Raw genomic sequence first — 26,286 nt, 5'->3', positions numbered from 1 at the left:
TGCCAAAACCTGGGATTGAACCAGGCACCTTTAGATCTTCAGTCTAACGCTCTCTCAACTGAGCTATTTCAGCCCCAAGATAAGTTGGTAAAAGTATGTAAAATGTTTCTTTGAATTTTGTGAGCTGTTCTAGCAAATTATCAAATCTGAGGAGGGAGTTATAGAAGCGCCTGACTTTATAGTTGGCTGGTCAGAAGTACAGGTGGTCTGAATTTGTTATTGGCTTCTGAAGTGGAGGTATGAGAGCAGGTAGTTAATTAGATGTGAGCTGAGAAAGAGGGTGGGGGCAAGAGCCAGGTGACTGGAAATGGTCCATCTTGTGGTGACAGGAGTCCTAGAGGCAAAGAAAGGATGCAATAGATGGGAATTTCTGGTCTCTGAGTGTCACCTTTTGCTCATTATGCCCTCATTACAATGAAGTTAGCCTTACAGAAAAGAAGCACCCATTATGTACTGACACCATGACACTTCTGCTCAAGACTAAAGAGGGGTGAAAAATCCCTCTTGCCCTGGGGAAGGTAGAGTTGGGATGAAAATCAAGAGATTTGACCTGAAACCCCTGCCTCTTCAATGAATATTGTCTGTGCAATCATTTTCACATTCCATATAACCAGCTTGCCGAAGGACCTCAGAGCAGCTGCTCACCTGATCCTGCCCATTCTCCCTCCTGAGAATGTACTATTGCTTAACAAATTCTCACTTTGCTTTCTCTGTCTCAATTCTGAATTCCTACTGCAACAAGAAGAGAACCTATTCTCCAAGAGTAAAATTTTGTGGAATTGAGCCCTTAATCTGTGAGATCTATGCTAACTCTGGGTAGTGTCAGAATTAAATTGAGGGGGCTTTCCTGGTGGTTCAGTGGTTTAAGAGTCCACCTTGCAATGAAGGGGACACTGGTTCCATCCCTAGCCTGGGAGGACCCCACGTGTCCAGGAAAACTGAGCCCATGCACCACAACTAATGAGCCTGTTCTCTGGAGCCCATACTGAAGCCTATGCACCCTGGATCCCGTGCTCCACAACAAGAGAAGCCGCTGCAACGAGGAGACCTCTCACTGCAGCCAGAGAGAGTAGCCCCCACTTGCTGCAGCTAGAGAAAGCCTGCACTGAGCAAGAAAGACCCAGCACAACCAAAAAATAGAAGTGAACTGCAGGACATCCAGTTGGTTTTAGAGAACCGGTTATTGTGGGGAAAAAACCCAATGTGTTTGGTATCAGAAGTGGTAAACACAACACACAAAGGTGTTCTTAACTTGACTTTTGAGCATGATTTTGATGGAACATCTATTTAAAGGAGGATATATTTCACGTTATTGTTGAGCTTTCCTATTCAGAATAAAGCGTCATATTCTCTTGGACAAAATGGCCCTCCTCAGAAGTCTCCTCAAAGCTCCTTTAACATCCTTGTTCCTCAAGGTGTAGATGAATGGGTTGGCCATGGGAGTAATAACACAGTAAAACAGCGTCAGAACTTTGATAAGGTCTTGTGGGCTGTCCCCTGAAGGCTGCATATAGATGTAGATGCCAGGGCCATAAAATAAAGACACCACTAATAAGTGCGAAGAACAAGTGTTGAAGGCCTTAAGTCTCCCATCAGCAGAAGGGATTCGAAATACAGCTTTTGCAATATAACTGTAAGAGACAAGAATCATAGAGAGGGGACCCATTATCAGGAAGGCGGCCACCACCGCTAAAGTAAGCTCGTTGACTGTGGTGTCCACACAAGCCATCTTAATTAGACCAGGCAGTTCACAGAAGAAGTGGTCCAGTTCTTGGTTCCCACACAGGGGCAGCTGGACTGTGAGTGTGGACTGCAGTAGTGAATTGGCCAGACCAATGAGCCAAGCAGTGCTGGAGAGCTGTTGGCAGAGCTTGTGGTTCATGATTACAGGGTATCTCAGAGGCTTACACACAGCCACATAGCGGTCTAAGGCCATGGTGCCAAGCAGGACACATTCAGTACAGCCTAGCCAGTGAAATACATAGGCCTGGGTCATGCAGCCTATATAAGTGATGTTCTTGTTGGGTCCACCTAAGTTGAACAACATTTGGGGTACAGTTGTGGTGGTGAAACAGAGGTCCAGAAAGGAGAGGCTTGTGAGGAAGAAATACATAGGACTTTGGAGTTGGGAATCTAGTTGGGAAACCAGAATAATAGCAATGTTTCCCAATAGTGTGAACATGTAGGAGGTTAGGAGGGCAAAGAAGAGAGGAACATCCAACCATGGATATTTGGTAAAGCCCATGAGAATGAAATCCTCTGCAAAACTTTCATTCATGTGCTTCATTGAATTTTGATGGGAGACACCTGCTAAAATGAAGAAAAAGAAGGATGACTTTAAAAACCCTGATCTGGGACTTCACTGGTGGTCCAGTGGCTAAGACTCAGATATTCCAATGCAAGGGGCCTGAGTTCAACCCCTGATCAGGGGTTGCCACAACTAAGACCTGGCATAGCATGCATGAATGAATGAATGAATAAAAACATATCTTGAAAAACAAAACCCGAGTTGGCAGAAGTTTTGACGATACCAGGGGAAAAATTATACCTTTATGGGGGAGCAATGAGTATATCCTCAATAGAAACATTAAGGAATATAATAATTAAAATTAATATTAAAAGTCACATTTGAAAAAATCCTCTCAGTAGAGAAAGTGGCTTCATTTCCCCCCCCGCCCCCCAACCCCACCTCCCACCCCCCACCCCCGCCCCACCCCATATCAATGCCCTATGTGATAGGTTAGTGGACATTCATCACTTGTGTTGGCTCTTCTGTATGATTAAAGAAGCCACTGGGAGGCGGTCTTCTCCTAGCTACCTTGCAGCTAAATGAGTGTACGACCTAAGAGGTGGGGGCTTGGGTAGGTGCTTAGATCACGAAGGTAGAGCCTTCACGTAAGGGGTGCTCTTATAAAAGAGAACCCACAGTGATTCCTGTTCTTTCCACCAGATGAAGTTACAGCTATAAGGTGCTATCTATTAACCCAAACGTGGGCTCTAATCAGACACTGAAACTGCCAATGCTATGATCTTGGATTTCCCAGTTTCCAGAACTGTGAGATAAATGTGTAAATAGGTCCCCTGGTCTCTGACATTTTGTTACAGCAACCCGAATGGACTAAGACATACGTCATCAGGGAAATGCAAATTAGAACAACAATCAGATTCCACTACACACCTATTAGAGTGCATGGAATCCAGAACAGTGATGCCAAACGCTGGTGTGGATGTGGTGGGAATACAAAATGGTATAGCCACTTTGGAAGACAGTCTGGCAGTTTCTTACAAAAGTAAACATACTCTTAATAATGTGATCCAGCAATCACACTCCTGGGTATTTACCCAAATGAGCTGAAAACTTATATCCACACAAAAGCCTGCACAGAAATATTTGTAACAGCTCTACTCATAATTGCCAAAATTTGGAAGCAACCAAGATGTCCTTCAGAAGGTGAATGGGTAAATTAACTGTGGTACATCCAGACAATTCAGTGCTAAAAAGACACAAGCTGTCAAGCCACAAAAAGACAAAGAACTTCGAATGCTAATTACTAACTGAAAGAAGCCATCTGAAAAGGCAACACAATGTACTGTACGATTCCAACTATCATACAGTATGTTTGGAAAATGCAAACCTATGAAGATAGTAAAAAGATCAGTGGCCAGTGTTTAGGAGGAAGGGAGGGATGACTAGGTAGAACACAGAGGATTTTTAGGCAATGAAACTACTCAGTATGATATAATGGTGTATGCATGTCATTATACATTTTTTCAAACCCACAGAAGGTACAGTACCAGAGGGAACCATAACATAATTATGGATTTGGGGTGATTATGATTTCCTGGGTAAGTTCATCAGTTGTAACAATTGTACCACGCTGGTGAGAGATGTTGATAAAGGAGGAGGTTGTGCACGTGTGGGGAGTAAGGGTTATATGGGAAATCTCTGTACTCTTGCTCAGTTCTGCTGTGATAGTAAACTGTTCTAAAGATAAAATCTTAAAAATCCTAATACTTCCTTACTGAGTGGGATGCAGAGTAAAAGGAACAATTCTCCTCATGGCCCTCTCCGCCAAGTAAACAGGGTTAAGATTGCTGCAGGCTCTCCCAGGGCAAGAAACACTACAGATCCTTGCTAATTTGGGGCAGAAATTTGCAGACAGTATACGAGAATGAATTCTGAGATTGTTAGACCAAAAAAATTAGATATGAATTTGTTATCATTGTTACCTTTACCAGAGAGGCTTGTTTCAATTTACTGCCTGGAGCCATGGGTATGATTTTAATTTTCTTTTTCCTGTTGTTTTAGTTAACACTAAAATCTGGGTTTAAAGGGTCCCACCTAAATAATGTTGACTTGTCAGAATTCCCTTAGCATATAGTAGAAGGACCCCGAAGACATGTGTGGGTTATGTAATATTTGCATTAACTTGATTGATGAAAACAGACTGGTGATGAAGACAAGATTTCTTGTAATGTCTCCAAAAACAAACAAAAACAACAGGAGTTGTACAATTTGATCATCTATGAGAACTGAGAGATTTATTTTTTAGGTTACAGTTCATTACATGATTCCACTGTGGCTAATGTTTATAGGGTTGTGAAAGTGTATACACTCCACGGTGATCAAACCAAAAAGATATAAGAGGATCTGGAGAGTGAAGCATAGATGTCTCTCTCTCACTCTCACTTTTGCTCTCTCTTTGTTATGTAAGGGTTACAAGTTCTCATTTTTTGTAGTAAGTAATAAATCATATTTAAAACTAAAAATGCAGATAGAATAAAAGCATGTTATTAAGAAATATGGGTAAATAGAAGAAAACACTAAGTTATTAAAAATGTGTTACCTCAGGAGAATGGGAATTGAGAGTGAGAAATGATGAGGAAGGGAACTGCTCTTTTTCATTGTAAAATACTATTTTATTTTTTGAACTTTAAACATATATGTCTTTAATATAGAAGAAAATTAAGTATGAAGGAACGGAAGGGATCTGAATATTTACCCATGATGGTGAAGGCACTGGAGGGATATACATTATTGGAAAGCATGGAAAGCACACATCATCAATTACTGCAGCACAGGGTACACAATGTGAGGTGGTGGAAAATCAAGTTGTAAAAACAGCTTGGGTCCAGGATATGGAAAATCTTGAATACTAGGCAAGGAATCTAATCAAATTCCTTTAAAAAATGAATTTTTAACATTCATTTAAAAAAAAAGAAGAAGAGGTGTGAAATGATTAGAGCAGCACTTTAAAACATTTATTATGACTGAATAACTAGGGACTCAAAAAGAGACCGGAAGCTGGGAAGTTACTACAAGAGTCTATGGGAGAGAGTCTGAGAATGTTAGCTCTCATAGTGGTAGTGGGAATGAAGAGCAAATTAAGAATGTCGGAGAGAGGAAAGAGCAGAAAGAACGTTTGAAATTTCAATCTGAGGTGCTGAAAGAATGAAAATTCAGTTAACAGAAAGAAGCATGTATATGAGAATTGATAGGAATACATGATTTAACCAAGAAAAGAGCTCAGAAAAAAAATAATAAATTTAAAACTTGACCTATAACAATTGGCCCTGAAGATCTATTCACCAGAGGATGGATTCCTGCTTCACCCAGACACCTCTAGTTCAACTTGACCAACTGCCCATTTATAAAATATCATACAGCTACCTGAATTCATGACTAGGATGGTTTGTTGTGGCCCTTTAACTACCAAGGACAGGGACACAGATAGAAAGTGGCAGAAGCAGAGACAATGGAGTATGTCTCCAAAAAAGATAATAGACTATATTTGCCAGGAAGTTCATTCATTTGAGTAAAAAATGGCTGAAAACCAAGATCCCATTGCCCCCACTCCACTTTGCAAATCCTCATTTTTGTTAACCATTGGTTGTTTATATTTTTGATCCTCAAATTTATCTTCAGAGTACTGGCCTTCATTCATGCATTTTAAAGCAAAAAGATAAAAATTTTATTACTGAGAAATTCTTTCTGATCATTGGGGTGTAACAAAAATGACAGTATTGGTCTTTAGAGAATTGCTTTTTGGTGGCTTGACCTGCCTTCTGACTCCTCCCCATCTCCTAGACAATTGGATTTTGTTGGAAATAATTCTGGGATTAACATAATTTTGAACAAATGACAACCATTGGTCTGGCATAATGAGAAATCATTTAGCTCATAGAGGTATCTTATCCTGCCTGATCTTGTCCAAAACTCAGAACCTTCATTTTCTATCTCAAAACAAAACTGAACAAAACCCAATATCATCTAGGATGGTATGAATAGAAAGAGACATCACTAGAACTTACCTCTTCTTATTTGAATTTGTATTTAGGAGATGTCTTTAGCTATAGAAGTTTAGTCAGGAGAAAGGTTGCAAAAGAGTTGGATCCCAACAATCCTGAGAGAGGGAAGCAAATATGATAAGGTCAGGGCTTCAGTAAAACTCACTAAGGGTCTCGATATGCAAGTAGGGTGAATGTGATTCTGGAGGCATCGAATAATCTGTATTGGTTCCAAATTTGATTTAAAAGCAGATAAAACCAGTTTGCATCCAGTGTGCCAGTGATCCCATAGGGGCTGTCATTGGTGAATTATTCTCCTTGGAGATACTGTCTATCTTTTGTTTACACTTTTGGTCGCAATTGAAGGTTGCATCAGTTCTTCCACTCATTAATTCCATCTTAATAGGGCTTCCCTGGTGACTCAGACGGTAAAGAATCTGCCTGCGATGCAGGAGACCTGCGTTTGATCCCTGAGTCAGGAAGATCCCCTGGAGAAGGGAATGGTTACTCACTCCAACCCATTCCAGTATTCTTGTCTGGAGAATTCCACGGACATAGGAGTTTGGCTGACTACAGTCCATGGGGTCACAAAGAGCTGGTCATGACTGAGACACCATCATTTTTCACTAGCTGAATAATACACTATGCTTAAATCTAAAGAATCAGGGCATGAAGAGAGCATGTCCAAGGCAAAAAAAAACAAACAAACAAACAAACAAAACCAAAACCAAAACCAACCAAATAACAGAGCCTAGGAGATGGAGAAGATTAATTCAATTTGTCTATATGGTCTGCTCATTTTTTCATGGAGAACCTCCTACATAGACTTCTGAGGTTTTATATTTTCCTCCTCCCTAAGTTAAATGCATTAAGCAACTGTTCACTGGGCTGATTATCTTCCAGCAGAAAACAGAAAGTTATCTCAGGATCCCTAACCAATAGGACTAAGGATTGAGATCAGTCTAAGTTGCTTAATTTTATTTAGCTCTGTGGCCAAAAACTTCATTCTTGACTCTAATGAAATTAGAAGATAGATATCATGAGAAAAGCATGGATTCCAGAATTAAATCTGAATTTGACATTTAATTTTGTCACTTTGTTACCATGAATATTATTGAATTTGTTTCCTTATCTTCAAAGAACTGATTATAACACATATTTGACAGGATTGTTGGGCTAGTTAGATGACAGCATGTCTGGAAACTCTTGGAATGTAGCAGACTTCCAATAATGGTAACTTGATGATAATGAGAGTAAGCAGATGTTCATGAATCAGTACAAAAGTGCTAATAGTGTACAAAAGTGACCTCACTTTCAGTTCTGTTGTGTGTGCAATATTTCAAGCTGGATACTTGCAAATGTGATTCACTTACTTCAAAATCACTTGGAGTGCTTGTGAAAAACACACATCTCTGGGACGTCCACCAAAACAGAATTAAAACCTCTGGGGATGAGTTTTAACTAGTTCCCAAGGCAATTTAAATGTATATTGGGCTTGGGAATCATTGCATTATAGAATCATTTTGTTGTTTTCTTTTTAATTATAAAGTTAAAGGTCAGGTTCTAGAGGGGCCAATTTATGTATTCCCTTTGGGACTAAAGCCCTTCAGTGAAGACTGAAGGAATATAAGCAAATGTAAATTACCATTATTATAATGTAGTAATATTTGGAAAATCATATATAAAACAGATAACATAATGCTGAGTTCCCTAAAATCACTAATAAGTTGCATGGGAGCTCAGAAATAGGCTTTAAGAGTTGGTACAGTTTTGTCACCACCCTCTCCTCCTCACCTCCCAGTAAGAAATGAGAGGACAGGGAAAGATGAAAAACAAAAGGCCATTTTCTTTGTTTCCATAAAGTGACCCACCATCTTCTCTTCCAAGCTTTGTTTGTTTGTTTGCTTGTTTCTGGCTCCAACCCTGCAAGGATGAACCCTCATCTGCATTGGAAGGGCAGTGTCTTGAGGCTGGAACGCCAGGAAGTCCTGCCTTTTCTTTAGAACTGAGAATTTTTGCAGTTACAGCTGCTTCTGCGTGATTGAATCAAAATTTACAGTAATACCTAGTACACTGAAGAATTAGAAGCAGTGGGGAGTTAATGAAGAATTTGGGCCCCAATGAAGAAAAAAAAAACAGAGGCCCCACTGGGATTCGAACCCAGGATCTCCTGTTTACAAGACAGGCGCTTTAACCAACTAAGCCATGGAGCCCGCACGTAAACCCGCTTTATACTCGGTCTGTCCTCACTGTGAGATTAAATATTCTTGAGGCAGTTTGTGGGATTTAGAGCAGTTTGCTGTGAGAAAAGAGACAAACTTCAAGAAGACGTTTTGCTTACTTAGACGCGCTGCAGAACAAGCTGGAAAAGTTTCGGGCAGCTTGAATGTTGGAACCAACAGGACTTCAACTAATTCAATGGGAATCGTCAATAAAAGTCGGAGCTACTCACTTTTTCCAAAAGGGATACATTCTTCTAAAAGCAAACTTTGCTGTTACTGCACCTCGACTTTTGTAACTGAGTTTCTTCATTCCAGTAACCTAAGTGACGGGCTCTAAAAATGGAACTCCACTAACGGGTCTAAGCCCGTTAGACCGCCGAGTCGGGGCACCTAGCGTTCCTACACGTTTGCACTCAGCAAGCGGTGACTTGAAGGGGAAGGACCGCGAGCGGAGAAGGCGGCTGAAGTGTAGAGTTCAGCTAGAGTCAGGCACATCGCTCTCTAAAAATCCAAAAACGCCAGTGTCAAGGTGGTTGTAAAGACTCAGATCACACAACCACAGTTGTAAAGCCCCTCGGAATGCTGAACGGGGAGAGGGCCTAACGGTCCCCTGCGGACCACAGAGTGTTCACTGGATCCAGGTACCATACTCCTTAGGTGGAGAGCCTTACAGTTCCAGAGAACCACCCACTGAACCCTACCCACCAAGGGCCCGCTTTCCAGGGCAATAGGTCCTCAAGTCGCAAAGAAGGCAACGCCTTCTTCCCTCTAACCAGGTTCCTGCACTCTGCTATGACCCGCCCTTCCTTCTCCCAAGTCGCAACCCCGGCGGGGACAGGCCGAGATCTAGGTCTGAGGTTAGTACCCTGATCGTGACTGCGGTCCACCTGAACGTCTGGAAGGCGACAGAGGTAGCTGACTGGGGGGGATCGTGGTAGGATAAAGCAGGTGAGGCTAGCACATGGGCCTCTGATATTCCCAAGGGTAGGAATCAAAGCTCCTATTTTGTACAAAGGAAGCAGAAAAAGCAGTCTATTTAAACAGACTACAGAAGTTTCTTAATATGTTTTGGAAATGAGAAAAATGTTTAATTTAAAGCCCTTTTTGGAGGTAGTGTGGGAGCCCTTCTAGGATGCAGAATTAAGTCTCTCATTTCTTTAGAAACATGGGTTCAGACCCCACTGCCATATCCCAGGCCCCACAGGGCCGAAAATGGAACCTAATAGGCTCTTCCTTAAAAGCTAAAGGAAAACTCCTGCTTCCGGAATTAGTTTAGAGAAGAGTTCTTTCACCGAGGGCAAGTAGCTAAAGGTGTGGGGGTGTGTTTGTGCAGCTCAGTCGTGTCAGACTCTTTCTGACCCTATGGATTGTAGCCCACCAAGTTCCTCTGTCTATAGGATTCTCCAGGCAACAATACTGGAGTGAGTTGCCATTTCCTTCTCTAGGGTGGGAAACCTTCCTAATGCAGTCCTTTCCTCTGTCCTAGTTCATGGAGTTTCTCAGAGACATTCAAACTAAAGAATTACAATGAAATAATATTTTCTATCAAGCAGACTAAACAAAAGTAATTGTAGTAGTGTTGCCTATTAGCACTTGCAGTCATTGTATGAGTTTCCTGTGGCTCCTGTAACTAATTACCACATCTCAGTAGCTTTAAAGAACAGAAATTAATTTCCCCACAGTTCTGGAGGTCGGAAGTCCAAAGTCAGTATCACTGGGCAGAAATCAAGGTTCTGACAGGGTCATACTCCCTGTGGAGGCTGTAGGGGAGAATCTGTCTTTGTCTCTTCCAGCTTCTGGTGGCTACCAGCCTTCCTTGATGTGTAGTTGCATTTCCTCTGCTTTTGTATTCACATCGTCGTCTGTTCCATAATCTCCCTATGCCTCTCTCCTTTAAGAACACTTGGCATTGTCATTCAAGCTCCATCTGGATAATCCAGGATGAATTCCCCATCTCAAGATCCCAAACTCAATTCCCTCTGCAAAGACGCGCTCATTTTTATTTATTTATTTATTTTGCCATATAAGGTAATACTGACAGCTTTCAGAAATTAGGATGGAAATATTTTTTGAAGGATCATTTTTTCAGTCTGCCCTACAGTAGTAACATTCTGATTCCTCCACCTACAGACAAGAGGTTAACTGGTTATAACCTCAGTTTCTTTCTCTTAATAAAATAGGAATAATAATATGAACTTTCTTATATATTACTGAGAATATAAAAGAACTATGACAATATCTGGGGCTTTGTAAGAATTTAATGGCTGTTAATTCTCAATGTCACAGCAATGTTCTATGTGGGTCATGGTGTCAAGGAAACAAGCCCTTCCTTGGCTCTCTGGGGATAAATTAGTAACATTTAGGAAAGACTAAGACAAGAACCACCAAAATTACCATCACACATATTTAATTTAGCAACTGTATTTTCAGAAATTTCTATAATACACACACTTATGAAATGCGGATATTATTTATTTGTGTTGTTTATATTGTTAAATGTGGCTTGTTAAATAAAAATATATCCATAACATGGAATATTTTTGAGACAAAAGAAAAATAAGCTATTTCTATGCTGATATGGAAATGAAGGCTTAAAACTCAACATTCAAAAAACGAAGATCACAGCATCTGGTCCTATCACTTCATGGCAAAAAGATGGTAAAACACTGGAAATGGTGACAGATTTTATTTTCTTGGGCTCCAAAATCATTGAGAATGGTGACTGCAACCGCGAAATTTAAAGACTTTTGCTCCTTGGAAGAAAAGCTATGACCAACCTACACAGCATATTAAAAAGCAGAGACCTTACTTTGCTAACAAAGGTCCCTATAGTCAAAGGGTTTTTCCAGTAGTCAGGTATAGATGTGAAAGTTGGACCATAAAGAAAGCTGAGCACCAAAGAATTGATGCTTTTGAACTGTGGCGTTGGAGAAGACTCTTGAGAGTCCCTTGGACTGCAAGGAGACCCAACCAGTCCATTTTAAAGGAGATCAGCCCTGGGTGTTCTTTGGAAGGAATGATCAGAAGCTGAAGGTCCAATACTTTGGCCACATGATGAGAACTGACTCATTGAAAAAGACCCTGATGCTGGGAAAGATTGAATGTGGGAGGAGAAGGGGATGACAGAGGATGAGATGGTTGGATGGCATTACCGATTCAATGGACATGAGCTTGAGTAAGCTCTGGGAGTTGGTGATGGACAGGGAGGCCTGACGTGCTGCAGTCCATGGGGTCGCAAAGAGTCTGACAGGACTGAGTGACTGAACTGAACTGAACTAAAGGCAAGGTGCAATAGAATAGATTTGAAAAGTGCAAAATATGAGAAAAATAATAGGCTTCTTCTGGTTTGTAAGCAAAAAGCACACCTTTAACTTATCATTCCTTATATGTTTGCATGAGGAATCAGAATCCAGTGCTGGAGTGGAATGAAGTAGGATGAAGACTGATTTTCAATTAAAACACCCTAATAACTATCAACCAATTTCTTCTTATCTAATAACTTACTATCAAAGTTCTGCTTATTTCTTATTTTTGTTTATTTCTTAAATCTGTAAGAACATTTCAAAACCAGTTGACATACTCTCTTCCGTAGAAACTTTTAAAGGGGTCAAACGACTGCTTTAAAGAAGTGGGTCTGCAATAGAGATGGCAGCGGTGGGATTCGAACCCACGCCCCCGAAGAGACTGGAGCCTTAATCCAGCGCCTTAGACCGCTCGGCCACGCTACCACGTAGGCACGCTGCTCAAACTTCTTCTTAGCAGTTGAAAAGACTTGCACAAGCCGGTGTTATTTTCCTAGCGTATTTTCCCCCTCCACATACAACTCTGTCATCTCATCCACGAATAAAATCCGCAAACAGGTTCCTACTTAGGGAGATTCACATTTGCCTTCTGTGCTACTTTTCTGATACTCGAAAGTAAAGGGAGACGCAGCCAATGCATAACATCCCTCAAACTCGAAGTCATAAACTCGAATTAGTCATTAAAAAAAAAAAAAAAAAATTAGAAATCGCCGGCACAGCACCCACCGAAACTCGAGATGCAGAGATCAGGAGTCTCCAATTTGTCAACTGCGTTTGGGAGTCAGCAGTGGGAAGTGATTTTTTATTTCTTCACCAGAAAACAGAGACGCTCTTCTCCCCGCTCACACGGAACTTGGGTCAGAGTTTGTGTGTCTGTGTGATTTCTTACTAAAGAAAACAACCGCGCAAACCGACCTGCTTTTCGCTGAATGTGATCATGGTCTTAATTTACAAAGCTCAGGGAGGGGATCAGTTTGCTTTCAGTACGTGGTGTAGCATACTCTCCAAGCCCAGAGACGACTTGTTCTACCCGCTCCAACCTCATCTATGCGAACTTGGCGAGTCCCCGGGTCTCCTCCCCCACCTAATCACTGTCTCCAGACCGCTCATCCTCTAGCTGAACAGCCTGATCCATTATATGCTGCACCGTTTAAGTGAGCCCTACTATGATCAGGGGAAGTGGTGTGTAATTCTTCAAAAGGTCTGATTATATTCTATACAGGGAAGAAGTGGTCTTTTTTTTTTTTAGAAAAATGAGATTCAGTTCAGTTCAGTTCAGTCGCTCAGCCGTGTCCGACTCTTTGAGACCCCATGAATCGCACCATGCCAGGCCTCCCTGTCCATCATCAACTCTCGGAGTTTACCCAAACTCATATGCATCCAGTTGGTGATACCATCCAGCCATCTCACCCTCTGTCATCCCCTTCTCCTCCTGCCCCCAGTCCCTCCTAGCATCAGGGCCTTTTCCAATTAGTCAACTCTTCCCATGCGGTGGCCAGAGTTTTGGAGTTTCAGTCTCAGCATCAGTCCTTCCAATGAACATCCAGGACTGACCTCCTTTAGGATGAACTGGTTGGATCTCCTTGCAGTCCAGGGGACTCGCAAGAGTCTTCTCCAACACCACAGTTCAAAAGCATCAATTCTTCAGTGCTCAGCTTTCTTCACAGTCCAACTCTCACATCCATACATGACCACCGGAAAAACCATAGCCTTGACTAGACGGACCTTTGTTGGCAAAGTAATGTCTCTGCTTTTTAATATGCTATCTAGGTTGGTCATAAGTTTCCTTTCAAGGAGTAAGCATCTTTTAATTTCATGACTGCAATCACCATCTGCAGTGACTTTGGAGCCCCCCAAAATAAAGTCAGCCACTGTTTCCACTATTTCCCCATCTATTTCCCAGGAAGTCATGGGACCAGATGCCATGATCTTCGTTTTCTAAATGTGGAGCTTTAAGCCAACTTTTTCGCTCTTTCACTTTCATCAAGAGGCTTTTTAGTTCCTCTTCACTTCTGCCATAAGGGTAGTGTCATCTCCATATCTGAGGATATTGATATTTCTCCTGGCAACTTTCATTCCAGCTTGTGCTTCTTCCAGCCCAGCGTTTCTAATGATGTACTTTGCATAGAAGTTAAATAAGCAGGGTGACAATTTACAGCCTTGACGTACTCCTTTTCCTATTTGGAACCAGTCTGTTGTTCCATGCCCAGTTCTAACTGTTGCTTCCTGATCTGCATATAGGTTTCTCAAGAGGCAGGTCAAGTGGTCTGGTACTCCCATCTCTTTCAGAATTTTCCACAGTTTATTGTGATCCACAGTCAAAGGCTTTCTATATTTTTTAGTTAAAGAGAAAATGTATGGAAAAGTATCAAAGAAAAGTGCCGGAGAGCAATTTGAAAGTAGAGACTAGTTAAGATATATTCAGTCTACTACTATTGCTGACATCACTAAATCCGTGATGGAAGAACAGGGATGTTTTTTAAAAGTAACTGAAATAGTTTGTGAAATATTTGGGATCTTAGGGTAAAAAGTACAGCATTTTGAAGATAAACTTTTGTTATAAAGTTGCTAAAAGAACTAAATTATGTAGAATTTTAATGAAGTAATCATGTAACATTTTATCAATAATAAAATATTCCTGTTCAGTAGAAAATTGAAATTTTATCTGTGATTGTTAGTTCTGTAAAATCACAGATGATAACCACTCTGTCACTACACCTTACTAGCACAGGGCTTGGCACATCATAGGTACTCAGTAAAATTTTAGTCAGTTGTATAGTACCCATACATTAAGGTAGGGGTTTTCATCCAATAAAAACTTAACTGAAACCATACAATGTACCAGTCACTATTTTAAGTTCTGGGACGGGAACGGTGAACAAGGAAAATACAAAGTTGATGCCCTTGTCGAGCTTATATTCTAGAAGAAAAGACAGACAATAAATAATGCAGGACGCTGGGGTTTGACCCCTGGATCAGGAAAATCCCCTGAGAAGGGAATGGCAATCCAATCCAGTATTCTTGCCTAGAAAATTCCATGGACAGAGGAGCCTGGTGGGCTATGTAGTCCATGGGGTCACAAAGAGTCGAACACGAGTGACTTCATAGTAGTCATAGTTAAGTGAGCCCAAGTTCTACTGCTTCTCATCTACTGAGTAGCCACAAGCCTATCGGCAAGTCACTTAAACTTATTTGGTCTTACTTTTATCATATGTAAATGATATGACAATAATAAAAGTTGCCTACAGTGATAGATAGATGGCCACTACATGTAACATACATATAAGAGTACCTTGCCCGTAATATGCACTCAGTACAGTTTGCTATCATCATTTTTTGTATCATTTATTAGTATTCATTGAACAACTTTTTTGTGTGTCACATTCAGTCTTTTAAATAATACTGTGAAATATCCTATTTTACAGATAATGAAGTTTTTAAAAATTGACATATTCTCAGAAAAACCAAGTGAATTATTTTTCCTAACTTAATAGATGGCACACACAAGATTTACACTTCAGTCCTACAATATCTATTTTAGGATGTTTTTCACTTTGCCAGATTGAAATCCAGTGTATTATTTCTCCATTTTCAATCATCTCACCTCATTTCTTCCACCTTATCTCGCCTCTGTTTACATTATTCTGGACTTCTAGCCAGAATAGAAAGGCCTTCAGATCATGGACTTGGTCAGACATGGATTTTAAGGGGAATACTGGCAGACGAGAAAGATGCAGAGCTAGATAAGGAGACTCCAGCTTCGCCCTCAGCAGAGCTAAGCATATTTCTGTGTCCCTCACTGTTTCAGTCTGGAAATCTTCCTGCCTGTGGACCCAACTCAGGCCCCTCGTATGCCACTTTCTACACGCGTAGTTGTGAAGTAGGGCACGGTGAAATCTAGTGAAGTCTGATGTCTGCCAGCAGTAAGTGGTATTTAAAGCATGTGTGTGTGTGTGTGTGTGTGTGTGTGTGTGTGTGTGTTAGTCGCTCAATAGTGTCTGAATTTTGCCACCCTGTGGACTGCAGCCCAGCAGGCTCCTCTGTCCATGAGATTTTCCAGGCAAGAATACTGGAGTGGGTTGCCATTTAAAAGCATTGTGGGAGAAAAAATTTCACCGTGTTGCATATTTATTCAAGGATGAAATACTGAAATAATTTTGACCATTGTGACATACTCAGAACAACAGTAAATATGCCACAGCACATACTCTTATCTTGCACTGTTTGAAAAATATAACTTCTCAGAAAATTTGTATAAACATGAAAGAGAATCAATACTTCTACTGAAACCTTCTTGTTTCAGAGCCTTCTTAGCGCAGTAGGCAGCGCGTCAGTCTCATAATCTGAAGGTCCTGAGTTCGAGCCTCAGAGAAGGCACAATAGTTTTGTCACTCCTACAAACTTGCATTTGAGAAAGAAGCAGGGTAACAAACAAAATTCCCTATCCCACCAATCAAGTTCTGTGGGAAATCTAGGCCCCAGGACTAACTCCCAGCCAACATGATGGGATTATAAATGGAGCTGTAGTCCTTCAAGAAGTTTAGCTGATTTCTGAGAAGGAAATGGCAACCCACTCCAGTGTTCTTGCCTGGAGAATCCCAGGGACGGGGGAGCCTGGTGGGCCACCGTCTATGGGGTCGCAGAGTCAGACACAACTGAAGCAACTTAGCAGTAGCAGCAGGTTCCTTAGGCAGCAAAGCAGTTTTTCAATATGTTGCCTATAACCATATATCTGGATTAACTGTCTCTTTGCTGCACTAGAAAATTAGCAAAAATTTATCACCTTAAAATAGCATAAATTTATTATTTTACAATCTGGAGTTCAGAAGTCTGAAATGGGTCTTTTGGGGTTAAAATCAGGGTGTAGCAGAGCTGCCCTCTCTCTAGAGGTCTTGGGGAGAAATCACTCCTTGCCTTTTCTAGCTTCTAGAGGATGCTCCTATTCCTTGACTCATGTTCACATCATTCTGACCTCTGCTTCTGTTGTCTCATCTCCTTCTCTGACTCTGACCCAGCTACCACCCTCTTATAAGGACACTTTGATTACATAGAGCCATCCAAATATCCAAGATAATCTCCCTATCTCCAGATTCTTAATCACATTCCTTTTGCCTGGCAAGATAACATATTCACCACGTTTTAGAGATTAGGAAATGGGCATCTCCGGGTGGGGGGTGCGAGACATAATTACACCTACCATAGTCTACCTGCTGGTCCCCAAAGATTCACACTTGTGCCACATGAAAAAAATATTCACCCCATTCCAATCTTTCCCATCTTAACTCATTTCACCATCAACATATCTGAATCTTGTCCTTTCAAAACTTCCAAATATCATCACCTAAATCACCCAGATTTGGAATGAGTGAGGCTCTGTGTATAATCAATTCTTATTTCATTTTATTGATTGCTTCTTTATGTGCTATATATCCTTCTAAAATATTTTATGTGTATTTACTCCACAAGTCCTCCCATTAACTCTATTAGGTAGGCTTATTACTATTTCTCTTTTATACATGAGGACAGTGATGCCCATTGAGAGAAAGCAATTTACCAAAGCTCCCGTAACTAATAACTGGAACAGTTGAGATTTGAGTACAGGCAGTGGGAACTAGTTAAATAAGTGAAGTGAAAGTGAAGTTGCTCAGTCATGTCCGACTCTTTGCGACCTGTGGACTGTAGCCCACCAAGCTCCTCTGTCCATGGGATTCTCCAGGCAAGAATACTGGAGTGGGTTGCCATTTCCTTCTCAAAATGAACAGAAGTGAGATCCAGGCATTGTTGGGGGGAGGGGCATCAGTTTTCTATTTAATATTGCTACTCAAGTTCTTAGAGTAATAATAGTAGCCACTTCGTAACTATTTCTCATTGAAAAGTTAAAAAATTAAAAAGTTAACATGTCAGTGATTTTATTAAAGAACAGATGACACTCTGTAGTCCAGCTCTATCCTATGTTGTCCTCATACTCTTACATTGCTTTATTCTTCTCCACAGATTTCATCAGTATCTTACATGCTTACTTATTTTATATATTAATTTCTTTATGTTTCATGTCACCCCCAGCAGAATGTGAGATCCGTGACAGCAGTGCTTTATGTTAGCTTTGTTTGCTACTGTATTTCCTGCCCTTAGAAATATCCCTGGGGTAGTTACTGGAGGCAGGGATGAGGGGTGGCAGACAAAATGAGTGAACGTGGTCAAAAAGTACAAACTTCCATTTATGAGATAAATAAGTCCTGGGGATGTAATGCACAGGTTGGTGACTATAGTTAACAATATTGAATTGCATATTTAAAAGCTGCCAGGACAGTAGATCTTAAAAGTTCCCATAATATGGGGAAAAATGTAACTGAAAATAAAAGGAAAGGAAGACAGAAATATGCCTGGTATATAAAAAACCAGCAGCTTACATTGTTGAATTAATTGGTGAATCAATAGGAGACAAAAAGACAAGGAAGCTCCATAAGTCTTTGGGGCTGAATCTAAGTTCCTTTAGATATCTGGCAGAATTCTCCAGCTTGCTCTTTTCACAGCGACTTTGTCCTAGCTCTAGGGTGTTTGTATCTAGGACATTTTTCCTTCCAGTTGATCATCATTCCTGAAATACTCTAATGTTTTCCTTAAGAGAGCATGGGAATATACTATTCTTCCTCATGTTCCCTTCAAAATGTCAAGCACGACCCTGTAAACATCCTAATTTTCCTTTGTAGCTAGTAATAGATTCATTGTTCATTATCTTATTTAATGAAATCAATTGTAGAGCTAGAGATTGTTAAAGTCTAGAGAGATTTATACATATTTTCTGTCTGGATACTTCAAACAGTAACACACTGTAGGTGATCAAAAACATTTTACCACAGTTTAACACAAAACCTATTTGAAAAGTGATTGAGATATAAAGTCACATGCAGTATTAGGTGGTTTGCATTTGAATTGTCATCTCCTAAGAATTTACTTCTTTTTAAAAGTAAGGAATCTGAAGCAGTTGCAATCAAACAACCTGTAACTGTATCTGATAGAGGTCTAGGGCTGTTAACTTTGGTTGAGAATTTGTGGAGGATTAGTAAGAAGACACAGTTAATTAGCCAAAATAAAATTTTTAGGAATTTGCCCTACCTTCAAGCAAAAAGGCAAGGCCCTACTGGGAGTCGAACCCAGGATCTCCTGTTTACGAGACAGGCGCTTTAACCAACTAAGCCATAGAGCCACCTGAGCATCTATAGGAGAGTTAAATCTACCTCATTTTACTTTGCTCCAGTAGGGAGCAGGGGTGGGGAGAGCCTAAGGAAAAAAAAAAAATACACTACCCTGTAGTTGGCTCTGAGATGAATTGAGAAAGTAGCATTGACATATATAAACACTATCATGGGTAAAGTGGGAAGTTGCTATATAACACAGGGAGTCCAGCCTGGAGCTCTGTGATAACCTAGAAGGGTGGGGGATGGGAGGTGGAAGGCTAGGGGGAAGGGAGGGAAGTTCCAGAAGGAGGGGATATGTATATAATTACGACTGATTCACATGGTTGTACAGCAGAAACCAACAGAATATTGTAAAGCAACATTCTCCAATTACAAAAGTAAAAGGTTGACAAATAAGTTTGAGCAAATCAGCACGAGTTATGAGTGAGAAGTTTCAACAGGTAGGAAAAACGAAAAACCATTTTGAGTAGTACTGACGAATCGCTACACAAGAAGCCAAGTCCTAACTGGAGGTGCCGGGGATTGAACCCGGGGCCTCGTGCATGCTAAGCACGCGCTCTACCACTGAGCTACACCCCCCACAATGTCACCTACTTTGTGGAAAATGTTTAATGGCAATAGCTATCTGCATTATTTTTCAAGAGCCCTAGTCTAGTACAACTCAGCTGTGTTCTGGAGAATCTTGTCCATGCATACGCCCTCCTCACATGAAGCTCTTGGCTCTACAAGAGTATGAAGAGCTAGAAACTAGAGTAACATCTATCGACTTGCAGTGGTTTATTCTGTTCTACTCTAGGGATATAGTTGATTTAAGGAAGATTCCTTACAACCTTAAAGAAGAAACTATTGCTTTGAAGATTATAAATTTAGAGCAATGTAGTAACAAAGTAACTAGGGAGGAAATTTGTAAACTAGGAAAGGTCAGTTAAGATTTCTGTTTTACAAGCCACTGATAAATTAGAAATCTGAACAACTTGTTTCTAGACAAGATGATTGAATTACTGGGTGTGAGTGAGGAGGTGGCCAGTATAAAAAGATCCCCAGCTTTTTCTCTGAGGATGATAAAGAGTGGTTATGACGTCTTTCAAAGACCCTGGGGACTTCCTGAGCTTAAGTTTGACCTGAGAGACCAGTGCCCAAACAAACTACTCAGACACTTGTTGAATAAAGTTCTAAAATCTCATGTATTTTGGCTAGAGTAAGACTCCATACAGTCACTGTGATTTCATTCATAGAAAAATCTAGGGCCATTTTGTGATCATCAATGTTGCCTGAAAGACTGGTGAGCTAGAAGATACAAGTAACCACAACATCTTAAAATAGGGCGATTATCTCTTGATTGCTGTCATGGCTCCACTGTTTGAATGGGCAGGAAACTTTGGGAGCAGTGACTGAACACCAGGAACTGATCACAGATTCTCTGCCTTGTAGAATACGGTGGGAGAAAGCTGCTGCTGCTGCTGCCAAGTCGCTTCAGTCGTGTCCGACTCTGTGCGACCCCATAGACGGCAGCCCACCAGGCTCCCCCATCCCTGGGATTCTCCAGGCAAGAACACTGGAGTGGGTTGCCATTTCCTTCTCCAATGCATGAAAGTGAAAAGTGAAAGTGAAGTCGCTCAGTCGTGTCTGATTCCTAGTGATCCCATGGACTGCAGCCTACCGGTATCCTCCGTCCATGGGATTTTCCAGGCAAGAGTACTGGAGCGGAGAAAGCTAAGGGAACAAAAATGTAGCCAATGGTTTCATTGGGATGATTTTTTCTTTCATTGAAATTACCTCAAAATCCCTTGTTCTTCTCTAGAGAGAACATACATTGCTTTACCCATCAAACTAGAGGAACTGGGGTGAGTGTTTCAACTTTTTTCTTGTTTTATGCCATTTAAGTGATTGGTTCCAAACTTTTCTCAAATCTAGTAACAAGTACACTTGAACTGAATCAAGATGTCTTCTCCCAGTGAGTAATAGATGACGCTGACAAAGTAATGCTCAAAATCCTTCAAGCTAGGCTTCAGCAGTATGTGAACTTCCAAAACTGAGGAAGTTCTGGAACTTCTGAACCAAGAACTTCCAGATGTACAAACTGGATTTAGAAAAGGCAGAGGAACCAGAGATTATATTGCCAACGTCCGTTGGACCATAGAAAAAGTAAGGGAATTTCAAACAAAACATCCACTTCTGTTTCATTGACTACACTAAAACCTTTGTGTGGATCATGACCAACTGGAAAATTCTTCAAGAGATAGGGATACCACACCACCTTACTTGCCTCCTGAGACACTTGTATGCAGGATAAGAAGCAACAGTTAGAACTAGACATGGAACAATGGACTGGTTCAAAATTGGGAAAGGAGTACATTAAGACTGTATATCATCACCATGTTTAAACTTATATGCAGAGTATTTATCATGCAAAATGCCAGGCTGGATGATTCACAAGCTGGAATCAAGAAATATCAACAAAAGCTATGGAAAAAATATAGCTTTGTCTATAGGGACCTTTGTTGGCAAGGTGATGTTTCTGCTTTTTAGCAGGTTTGGTTGAGGTTTGTCGTAGCTTTTCTTCCAAGGAGCAAGTGTCTTTTAATCTCATGGCTGCAGTCACCATCCACAGTGATTGTGGAGCCCAAGAAAATAAAATCCTCAGATATACAGATGATACCACTCATGCAGAAAGCAAAGGGGAACTGAAAGCCTCTTGATGAGAGGGAAAGGAGAGTGAAATAGCTGTCTTAAAATTCAACATTCAAAAAACTAAGATTATGGCATCCAGTCCCATCACTTCATGGCAAATAAATGGGGAAAATGTGGAAAAAGTAACAGATTTTATTTTCTTGAGCTCCAATATCACTGTGGATGGTGACTGCAGCCACAAAATTAAAAGATGCTTGCTCCGTTGAAGAAAAGCTATGACAAACCTACAGTGTATATTAAAAAGCAGAGAAATCAGTTTGTTAACAAAGGTCCCTGTGGTCAAAGCTATGGTTTTTCCAGTAATCATTTACAGCTGTGAGAGTTGGACCATAAAGAAGGCTGAGCCATGGAGAATTGATACTTAGGAATTCTGGTGCTGGAGAAGACTCTCAGGAGTCTCTTGGACTGCAAGGAGATCAAACCAGTCAATCCTAAAGGAAATCAACCTTGAATATTCATTGGAAGGACTGATGTTGAAGCTGAAGCTCCAATACTTTGGCCACCTGATGAAAAGAGCCAACTCTTCGGAAAAGACCCTGATGCTGGAGAAGGGCAAGAGGAGAAGCAGGTGACAGAGGATGAGATGGTTGGATGGTCGCATGGACTCAATGGACATGAGTTCAAGCAAACTCTGGGAGATAGTGAAGGACAGGGAAGCCTGGAGAGCTGCAGTCCATGGGGTCACAAAGAGTAGGGCACCACTTAGTCACTGAACAACTATCCGGTTGTTGGCTCAGTGGTAAAGAATCCTCCTGGCAATGCACCAGATGGGGATTCCATCCCTGGGTCGGGAAGATTGCCTGGAGAAAGAAATGGCAACCCAGCCCACTATTCTTGCCTGGAAAATCGCATGGACAGAGGAGTCTGGTGGGCTACAGTCCATGTGTTTGAAAAAGAGTCAGACAGGACCTAGCGTCTAAACAATTACAATCCAGTTGTTTTTCTTTTGCCTTCCGAAACTATGCTGTACTATGCCAGCTCTAGGGAGAAGCTTCACTTTCTAGAACGTGTTGAAGGCAGAAAAATAGGACAGCAACAGTAGTAGGCAGCTGGAGCATTAGACAAGGATATTTCTGTTATCCCAAGGAAAAGAGTCACAGAAAGTCGCGGCTAGGAAATAAGTGATAACGACTATTAATATATGTATTTTTAAAAATATATGTAATCTAAAACAACAACAACAACAACAACCTTCAAGGATCTGCAGGAAATAACGGACCATATGTGATAAAGTAACTCATTTGAGGTACCTGAAGGTGCCAGACTGGTGGGAGGAGGAACCTGCATCTTTCGGGTGGAGCCGAGGGGCTGGACCCAAGGGCCATCTTCCTTCAGCTACAGGTGTCAGCCCGTGCAGTTTCTCTTCAAATCCCGCGCTGTCATTCTCAAGAGCACAGTCAAAATCTGTCGTGACACCTTTCCACCCGGAGCCTTTTGAGACGGGTGTGCAGGTGGGAGTGAGGGAGGATAGGGGTCGGCAGGAACCTCGGCAGCTTCCGCCTCAGGAAATTTGGTGAGCGCTTGAAAAAGTCCAACCCGGAAAAAGACTGTTCACTTCAGTTCCCCCCGACTTCTTGTCCTCCTGTTTCTCTCGGACTCAGGTAGTCTTGAAAATCAGCTCGTAGAAAAGGTAAGGCCTTCTCCCCTCTACCATCCCTGCACCCCGCGGCGAGCCCCTCCCCGGCCCCGGTGCCGTCCACCCTCGGTCGCATCCCCTCCCACTCCTGGGGGGCGCGAGCAGAAAGCCGGCCCAGGGGGCGCTGCGCACAGGTTCGTAGCTGCGCGTCCCCAGCGGGCCCCGCGTGGGAGCTGGGGCGGGTCTGGGGGCCCCAAGGACAGGCGGGAGCTGAGACGACTGAGGTGACGTGGGCAGGGAGGCCCGGGACAGGGGAGGAGAGACCCGAGGAGCGGTCCAGACTCCGTCCTTAGGGTGGGAACCCGCAGAGCCCGGGTGGGTACGAGGATGCGCATCACGGATCCCAGCCCTGAACTTTGGGAATTAAGGCCATGAGCGTATTCCGCGAAGAAGGGAGTCTGTCGCACAGATGTTTCTTTCCATATCTTTTACAACAGGTTCTTTAAAAGGTGGGGCCTCGAATTCCAGGTGGTTAGAGATGAGGCAATGGCACCCCACTCCAGTACTCTTGCCTGGAAAATCCCATGGGCAGAGGAGCCTGAAGGCTGCAGTCCATGGGGTTGCTGAGGGTCGGACACGACTGAGCGACTTCACTTCACTTTCACGCACTGGAGAAGGAAATGGCAACCCACTCCAGTGTTCTTGCCTGGAGAATCCCAGGGACGGGGGAGCCTAGTGGGCTGCCGTCTCTGGGGTCGCACAGAGTCGGACACGACTGAAGCGACTTCGTAGCAGCAGCAGCAGAGATGAGGGGGCTGGGAGTGGGGAGGGGAACTCTTCTGTTTTCCTGTTGCGGACAAGAAATGTAACTTCTTTTCGCTGACCCCTAAACTCCCCCGGCAAACCTGAGACTGTTCTCAGGGGCGTCACAGTTCCAAAGCCAAGTCTCATTATCCTCAGCTCCATCTTCTTCAGAGAATTTCCTTTAACCTAGGGGAGCCTGGTGGGCTGCCGTCTATGGGGTCGCAGAGTCGGACACGACTGAAGCGACTTAGCAGCAGCAGCAGCAGCAGCAGCAGCAGGGGAGCAGTCTCACATTCGTTATTCCTCTGGGGTCGGAGGGAGAGCCCATAGCCAATGATTGATGGACATGAGTTACAAAAGTCCATCCCTCTTCCTTCACGGTGGAAATAATTATAGTGCAATTTATCTGAAGCTAAACTCCATCAGAAATTGCATCCTTACATCTCTCTTTCCCCTACCCTATCTTTATTCACTGGTTTCCTTTAGACTACTCTCTCAATAAATTATGTGTACCTGAATCCTAGTCTCAGCTTCTGTCTACTGGGACCTGAAGCCAAGTCAAGGAGTATTCATGAGATCACAGAATTCAATGTGCTGTGGAAGAGACTTTGGCTACTCTTTATCAGGTTTGGGGAATTCAGCTTCCAGAACTACCGTGGGGACTTTCAAAGCCTATCACACAGTCCACAGGGAAAATACCACATCTCTGCAGCATCTCTCATGGGAGAGACTGTATTGGGGCCTTACTTCCAGGGATGGGCTGCTTAACAAACTGGGAAAGGACAGTTTGAGAAGGTCTGAGTCCTGGTTCTCTGGGACTTTAGAACACTGTCCCCAGGGACTCTCCTCAAAGGTTTTGTGATTAGCAGAGCCTTACCATTCTAAATGCCTGCTGGATGGTGTGTTCTGGTAATAGATTCATGTGACCACACTGGTTTTAGAACCAATTAGCTCAGGTCTTTCCATTATAGATAGTATGAACCTCTGGTTCAAAAAAATAAAAAATTCACAGCAGTAGTAGTGCCAGTAATGAAAATGATGATCACCATGATAGTCACAGTCAAGTTTTAACTGCTGGCTGTAACAGACTAGAGTTCCTGAGACCCTCCTGGGCAGTCTGCCCCTCCCAGGGGCTTTCTCTGGGGCTAAGATCTGTTACATGGATTGGCGAGGAAGGGAGAAGTGGAAAGTTGTATCTCTTGATCTTTTCTTTTTATAAAGACTACCATCATTGTCATCAGAAGCAGTATTCTGATCAGGACTGCTGCTTTCACACCTGTCTCTCACCTGCCCTCATCTCCCAGTGCAAGGGAATTTTTTTTTCATTTCTCTGGTCTTGGCTATCCCGCAAACAACCTCTCTTTTTTCTCTTCAGGGCCAGCCACTGGAGGGCATAAGGGGTATGACATCTGGACTTTCCAGAGCAGTGGCAGGATTGAAACCTCCTAGACACTCAAGTGTAACAGACTCAGGTCAAGCCACAGTTCTCTGCCTTCATCATTTTAGGTCTTCACTGTGGAACAGGGGATGTTGCTCCCCTGGGGCATCCACTTTTGTCCAACTAGTTTCCTGGTTTGGGCTGGACCAGTATCTTGAGAGGATTTTATACATTGTATCATCCCATTATCCTCCACCCACTTCCTATACCTTGAATATTCTGATCTGAAAATAGTGACAGATTTGGAACCCTTCTGAGGACTGTTCAGGTCCTTGGGGTTTCTCAAGAACTGCAGAGATTTCAAGATAACTAAGAAATGAAGCACACATTTTTCAACACCACTGGTAGCTGGTTCTGCAATCCTGTCACTGCCCTAATAACACAGTGCCCAGTAAAAGATGGATGGTGTCTCAAATCCTGTGGGTTATGACCAAGGACAGGCTTCTCAGGTGGCTCTGTGGTAAAGAATCCCCCTGACAATGCAGGAGATGCAAGAGATGTGGGTTTGATCTCTGGATCAGGAAGTTCCCATGGAGTAAGAAATGGCAACCCACTCTGGTATTCTTGCCTGGAAAATTCCATGGACAGAGGAGCCTGCTGGGCTACAGTCCTTGGGGTCTTCTACTTTTATGTGTTTTTAGATTTTTAATAGCGAACAGAAATTAATTTCGTAAACAAAAATGTATGCATATTTGTTGAGAGAGAAAGAAGATTCAAGAAAGGACTCCCCAGGGGATCTGAATGAGGAAGTACAGGGGGCTGACTC

General features: G+C 42.2%; 1 protein-coding gene and 6 non-coding genes across 7 annotated transcripts; 1 reads left to right on the top strand and 6 right to left on the bottom strand.

The window, feature by feature from the left end:
- Positions 1-73, bottom strand: TRNAF-GAA (transfer RNA phenylalanine (anticodon GAA)). The gene has a single exon. It is a non-coding gene; the product is annotated as a tRNA-Phe (tRNA).
- Positions 74-1,342: 1,269 nt separating this feature from the next.
- Positions 1,343-2,287, bottom strand: LOC101123333 (olfactory receptor 2B11-like). The gene has a single exon (XM_012101076.4). The coding sequence runs from the start codon at positions 2,285-2,287 to the stop codon at positions 1,343-1,345; it is 945 nt and encodes a 314-aa protein (XP_011956466.3).
- Positions 2,288-8,427: 6,140 nt separating this feature from the next.
- Positions 8,428-8,501, bottom strand: TRNAT-UGU (transfer RNA threonine (anticodon UGU)). Its single transcript has one exon. It is a non-coding gene; the product is annotated as a tRNA-Thr (tRNA).
- A 3,655-nt stretch (positions 8,502-12,156) lies between these two features.
- On the bottom strand, positions 12,157-12,238 carry TRNAL-AAG (transfer RNA leucine (anticodon AAG)). The gene has a single exon. It is a non-coding gene; the product is annotated as a tRNA-Leu (tRNA).
- A 3,878-nt stretch (positions 12,239-16,116) lies between these two features.
- On the top strand, positions 16,117-16,189 carry TRNAM-CAU (transfer RNA methionine (anticodon CAU)). The gene has a single exon. It is a non-coding gene; the product is annotated as a tRNA-Met (tRNA).
- A 2,756-nt stretch (positions 16,190-18,945) lies between these two features.
- On the bottom strand, positions 18,946-19,019 carry TRNAT-CGU (transfer RNA threonine (anticodon CGU)). Its single transcript has one exon. It is a non-coding gene; the product is annotated as a tRNA-Thr (tRNA).
- A 499-nt stretch (positions 19,020-19,518) lies between these two features.
- Positions 19,519-19,590, bottom strand: TRNAA-AGC (transfer RNA alanine (anticodon AGC)). Its single transcript has one exon. It is a non-coding gene; the product is annotated as a tRNA-Ala (tRNA).
- Between the last annotated feature and the right edge of the window lie 6,696 nt (positions 19,591-26,286).

The sequence above is a fragment of the Ovis aries genome, chromosome 20 (assembly GCF_016772045.2).
Source record: "Ovis aries strain OAR_USU_Benz2616 breed Rambouillet chromosome 20, ARS-UI_Ramb_v3.0, whole genome shotgun sequence".
Classification (NCBI taxonomy): Eukaryota; Metazoa; Chordata; class Mammalia; order Artiodactyla; family Bovidae; genus Ovis; species Ovis aries.
This window is presented reverse-complemented; position numbering and strand designations above follow the sequence as displayed.